Source organism: Lepisma saccharinum, unplaced genomic scaffold, assembly GCF_977018435.1.
Source record: "Lepisma saccharinum unplaced genomic scaffold, izLepSacc3.1 HAP1_SCAFFOLD_32, whole genome shotgun sequence".
Lineage (NCBI taxonomy): Eukaryota > Metazoa > Arthropoda > Insecta > Zygentoma > Lepismatidae > Lepisma > Lepisma saccharinum.
The window spans coordinates 8,009,629-8,015,915 of NW_028142898.1; the positions used below are offsets into that span (position 1 = coordinate 8,009,629).

Genomic DNA, 6,287 nt, shown 5'->3' on the forward strand with positions numbered 1-6,287 from the left:
TAAAATAAAATTTTGAGCGTGAACAGGAGCAATTGGTAAATTTAATCAGGGTGTAAATAATAAGATTAGATACACAGTACGCATTCGATTATAGCAAAACACAATGAAAAGTCTTCAGAAAAAAATAAATGGAAATGAGAGTATCAAATATGTAATAACAGTTAATGTAAATATGTGTCATAAAAATGGCAGATGTAACAAGAAGAGGTAGGGACTTGATTTGGTATTTCTGTCCAAATCGTGTGAGTTGTGTGTCGTATCAGTAAAAAAAATGTGTTTCTGTGTGAGTGTTTCGCGCGAGGCTGTACCAGCGGGAGGTGGTGAGAAAGTGTGAGTGCGGTGTCAAAACACGCTGGTGTTGTCCATGCACAGAGACGACCGTCGGTGCACAGCCGGCGTGGCAAGTGTTGTGTTGGTGCAGTGGTGCTCGGTGCTGCGATGACGTGAAGGCAGCCGAATATGTTGGTTCCCGGAGCGGAGGGGCGACTGCCCGCAAGAATTGTCCTGGCACTCCTGATCGTCTCGACGGCCGTGTCTTCCTCGCGGTCAGGACTGGTACTGAATGAGTTCATCCGCCATTTCGAGCCTGTGTATTACGACAGGGACAATCTTGCGACGCAGCATCGGAGGCTGAGAAGAGACTTGTCTGCCGCCCCACTTCGCCTTAACTTCACCGCTCATAACAGACTATTCCAGATACGGCTCGTCCCAGACTGCAACATCTTCGCTGACGACGCCGTCTTTGAAAGCACCAAGTGATCTGTAGACTTCGATACTGCCAAAGTGTACGTCGGGACCCTTGAGGATGATGAAGACGCGGTGGTCAACGGTTTGGTGACGACGGACGGCCTGTTCGACGGGACAGTCTCCACGAGCAAGGAGGACTTCTTCATCGAACCGGCCCATCGGTATCTTCCCCATCCCCAGGACTTCCACAGCGTGGTGTACCGCGGTTCCGACGTCGATCCCCCTTCCCCCGACCTTCCTTGCACGTCCCATCTCCTCCATCTCAAACGCCGCGAGGAGGAGTGGCGCGACGAACCTTCCGACGACGCCGAGGACTTCAACCCGTGCCCGAAGTTCCGCATGCACCGATCGTTTTCTTCCACTAAATCTTCTTCTTCCGTGACGAACGATTGTTCCAAAGTCGCATCCTCAAAGTCTGTGATAGGTCCGCCCCACGCCAGGAGGAAAGGCTGGTTCCCCGAGAGCCTGTCGTGGCCCGATCCGCACGCCCATGTTCAGAAGCGGGCGACGATAGACCCCAAGAAAACCACGTGCATGCTCTACCTGCAGGCGGACCACCTGTTCTTCCAGAAATTCGGCTCCGAGGAAGCTTGCATTCAGGCCATGACGCGGCATGTTCAGAGGGTGAACAACATCTACAAAGTGACAGATTTCGACCAAGACGGGAAGCCCGACAACCTCAGCTTTATGGTCAAGAGGATAAAGGTCCATTCCACCGACGCTCTCAACGACATCACGTATCGATTTCCTGGAAACTATGGAGTGGAGAAGTTCCTAGAACTGTTTTCCGAGGAAGACTACGATGCCTTTTGCCTGGCCTACATGTTCACTTACAGAGATTTCGAGATGGGGACTCTCGGATTGGCCTGGACAGGCGACCTCAAGAATGCAGGTGGAGTGTGCGAGAAGATTGGGCATTACCGTGGAAGTTTGAAGAGCTTGAACACTGGTATTGTTACTTTGCTCAACTATGGGAAACACGTGCCTCCAGCGGTCTCCCACGTCACCCTTACGCACAAGCCAGCAAGATATCTAAACACTGTACCTGATTTCCTTCACGGTTCCTCGGCTGAGTCACGACGTGGCGCTCTATCGGTCCATCGAAGGTGTCCTCAGTGGGTTCGCCCAAACCTTTTAAATGGACCGACTTAACACTGTCACTCGCAACACATTTCGCGCTTCGCTCCCTCTATCAAGACTCCCCCGGCGACCACTCGTCACCCGGGGACTGCTGGCGTTTTTGATTACACAGCATTTTATTTCCGGCTCGTGACATTAGAGTACGAGGTCGTTGTATTATGAAGTTGATCTAATTTTGTGTGGTGTCGCCAGTGTCACATGTTGGTACAATGCTGAGGATTTCGGTTTTCCCCTTAGTTGACTTATATTCATTCACAACTTAAGGAAAGCTAAGCACTTGTTTATCGCAGAAGAAAATTGTTATAACAATGTAAAATGTGACAAATACACAACAAAATTATACGCAAGGTAATTTCGTACTTTGTAAGTCACGCGTATATAACCTATACTGAATTAATGAATAAATAGTGCATTTAAATTTCTTTGAATATTGCTCATGTATCAGGAGAGTCTACAGACCCCACCCCAGGTACGCTCTCAGACAAAAAAAGGTAGAGTAAAAAGTAAAGTTGTTGCGTGGAAATATGGCTATTCTATTCAATTGCTATTGCCTTCGGTTTGTAGACCGATTGATTATAAAAAAAAAGTGTTTTCTAAAGTTTTTTTCCGAAGAGCTCGCATTTTCTGCTGCTTGCGTTTGCAACGTTGCAACCAGGAGACAGGACAACCTTACTGTCAAGCAGGCGATCTTGTTTCTCTGCTATCGGTATCTAAGATTGGCAGACACTCATCTTTTATGATTAACTTCGCTGCTTTAAATAACGTCATTTTTTCAACATTAAAGCATAAAGTTGGTTTACAAAGTTTAAATTGAGAATATTTCTGTTATACGTTTCGTGAAGCAATGCTGAGAGAACACGGGAGTGAGCATTCTTAGTTCTCTCTCTTCCCACACGGCCTGAATGTGTTTCTGAAGCAGTGGCAACCATGCCCACTAAGCCTCTCGCAGACAAGGGATGGGGGGAAACCACTCGGTGTTGTTTTTAGATGTTATATGTAGAAGCACTTCCCAGGTTTCTCTCGCTCTAACTGTGTAACTTGCGATAAATGCAGAATTCCTGTGTTGTGCGCACAATCGAAGGCAAATGTAATGATAGACAAATTGCTCATCATTATGTTAATTAAGTCTGTGTTCCTCAATGTGATTTTCAAGGATCGGAATCGTCATACAGCTTCTTAAAAAAAGCCCTGTCTGGGAAAGTAAATAATGGAAGAAAACTATTGATATCTTGCCTGCTATAATTTTTGCCTTTGACTGTATACAACAAAAGGACGTTTTGCTGTGGTCTTGGAAAACGATAGCGTCGTCGCCTTGTAATGAAGGGGTCGCGTCACGGGTTTGATACCGGTGGGGACACGTGGTACAGTGTTTCGGATTCCAATTTAGACTGTAGGTTCAGTCTCGAATAGCCTTTCTGTGCAAAAAGTGGCAATTGAATTCTTCGAAAAGGAGCACACATTTCAAATCTTCGACCTCTAATACATAAATGTTTGTGCTTACAGTTGCCATGCATCGCCAATGTCAACACTAAACTAAGGGTTCCAGTGTATTTCTATTTTACGCCTATTTTCTACCTATCTGGTTAATCGCGACGATGAGGATAAATGACGAACCGATGAAATGGTGATGGAACACAAAATGATACATCCACGCCTGACCAGGTACGTAGGAACCTGAGGCTTCACAGCGTGTGACGCCGTTTACTCCGCAACGGTAATCGACTAAAGGTTTCAGATGTCAAATTACAGAATGTTAATGTAAATATGTGTCATAAAAATGGCAGATGTAACAAGAAGAGGTAGGGACTTGATTTGGTATTTCTGTCCAAATCGTGTGAGTTGTGTGTCGTATCAGTAAAAAAAATGTGTTTCTGTGTGAGTGTTTCGCGCGAGGCTGTACCAGCGGGAGGTGGTGAGAAAGTGTGAGTGCGGTGTCAAAACACGCTGGTGTTGTCCATGCACAGAGACGACCGTCGGTGCACAGCCGGCGTGGCAAGTGTTGTGTTGGTGCAGTGGTGCTCGGTGCTGCGATGACGTGAAGGCAGCCGAATATGTTGGTTCCCGGAGCGGAGGGGCGACTGCCCGCAAGAATTGTCCTGGCACTCCTGATCGTCTCGACGGCCGTGTCTTCCTCGCGGTCAGGACTGGTACTGAATGAGTTCATCCGCCATTTCGAGCCTGTGTATTACGACAGGGACAATCTTGCGACGCAGCATCGGAGGCTGAGAAGAGACTTGTCTGCCGCCCCACTTCGCCTTAACTTCACCGCTCATAACAGACTATTCCAGATACGGCTCGTCCCAGACTGCAACATCTTCGCTGACGACGCCGTCTTTGAAAGCACCAAGTGATCTGTAGACTTCGATACTGCCAAAGTGTACGTCGGGACCCTTGAGGATGATGAAGACGCGGTGGTCAACGGTTTGGTGACGACGGACGGCCTGTTCGACGGGACAGTCTCCACGAGCAAGGAGGACTTCTTCATCGAACCGGCCCATCGGTATCTTCCCCATCCCCAGGACTTCCACAGCGTGGTGTACCGCGGTTCCGACGTCGATCCCCCTTCCCCCGACCTTCCTTGCACGTCCCATCTCCTCCATCTCAAACGCCGCGAGGAGGAGTGGCGCGACGAACCTTCCGACGACGCCGAGGACTTCAACCCGTGCCCGAAGTTCCGCATGCACCGATCGTTTTCTTCCGCTAAATCTTCTTCTTCCGTGACGAACGATTGTTCCAAAGTCGCATCCTCAAAGTCTGTGATAGGTCCGCCCCACGCCAGGAGGAAAGGCTGGTTCCCCGAGAGCCTGTCGTGGCCCGATCCGCACGCCCATGTTCCGAAGCGGGCGACGATAGACCCCAAGAAAACCACGTGCATGCTCTACCTGCAGGCGGACCACCTGTTCTTCCAGAAATTCGGCTCCGAGGAAGCTTGCATTCAGGCCATGACGCGGCATGTTCAGAGGGTGAACAACATCTACAAAGTGACAGATTTCGACCAAGACGGGAAGCCCGACAACCTCAGCTTTATGGTCAAGAGGATAAAGGTCCATTCCCTTTAAAATGTTCCCTACATAGCTATATCAATTTCGTTTATTTTTCGCCGCTGGTCTGTTTCGTGGATGAATCGAGACAATGAGGTGGAATGATAAAATGATGAAGGTACAAACACGATGTTCATGACTCCATATTATCGCGTTTATTCTGTAGATTTAGCTAACTTTTGCGAAAAATTGTAAAAAAGTATTAACGCAATCTTTCAAACCAGAATTTTAATAATTGTTTGAGACCCTCAAGATTGGCCCATGCAAGCAATTGGATCTCCGACGATGTGCTTTTTGCTTGAGTGCGAGGGGACGTCAAGAGGGGGAGGGGGGTGACGCCGTTCCTGGCTGATTCGAGGGTTGCCACTTGAAAGTACGGACAGAAGGGAGACTATGCCATTCCTGTTTTCTCTGCTCTCAGGGCATATGGCCTGAGAGCGAATGATTGTCTACAGTCGGATTAAACATTATGGAGGCTCGAGTTTGAACTCCAATTAAAAATTAACCAGTACGGCTACGTATTTCAATTTCGTCCCGATTGGACCACAAGTTTTATAATTACAGAATCTCAAAGAGAGCATAGTTTGAAAAACAGCAAAAAAGCTCTATTTTTTGTTCTCACGACGATAAGAAATTGAAAGCATACTTGAAAAAAAATGGTTTTTTTTTAGCTTAAATCAGAATTCAATAAGTTAAGTGGTTAATTTTTAATTTGAGTGCAAACTCCAGTAGCCATAATTTTTAATTGGACAGTAGTTCGGCAGAATATTTCTTTATTGTATCCTTTATGTCCCAGTATTTGTGCGAGAGATCGTGATGATTACATATAAAAAGATATCGCTGTTCGTTAACAGCTTGTAAACCAATCGCCTGTTCTCTGTCACCTAGCACATTTTAAGTCTAAGCACTTTTCAACTCATTCAGCAAAGTGTCATGATGTTTTAACTTGATTAAATACCATGTATTAATATACTAATTAGTTTCATAATTTAAATGAATAATAGAAATATGGGCACACATAATACGTACGCAAAATTCAGAATTATTTAATAAAATGTGTTCCAAATCGGATGCACTTGAAGAATTCAATTTATCATCATAATTATTTTCTGCCTTTCACTTTCCGATCTCGGAATGGAGTCTTGATGCACGGGCCCCCTCCTCTCGCAGTGTGGTGTGTGCGAAGTCACCTATACCACTAACATTGCGTTTATTTTTCGGGTGAAGACAGCATAGAATTGTTGCAGTAATCAGGTTACCTTATCATATTATGCCCTATAACTCCACAGTCCACACTCCCATGATGTTCAGTCATGGTGCAATGCACAGGGAACAGCTGTACCTTTACTGCGTTCTTTC

At 46.4% G+C, this 6,287-nt stretch overlaps 1 protein-coding gene across 1 annotated transcript; it reads left to right on the top strand.

The window, feature by feature from the left end:
* The first annotated feature begins 312 nt into the window (after positions 1-312).
* On the top strand, positions 313-4,045 carry LOC145982260 (disintegrin and metalloproteinase domain-containing protein 10-like). The gene is given in 3 exon segments (XM_083115836.1): positions 313-1,015; positions 1,148-1,807; positions 3,852-4,045. Coding segments are annotated over 3 exon segments (1,410 nt in total). The 5' UTR covers positions 313-459.
* Positions 4,046-6,287: the final 2,242 nt, after the last annotated feature.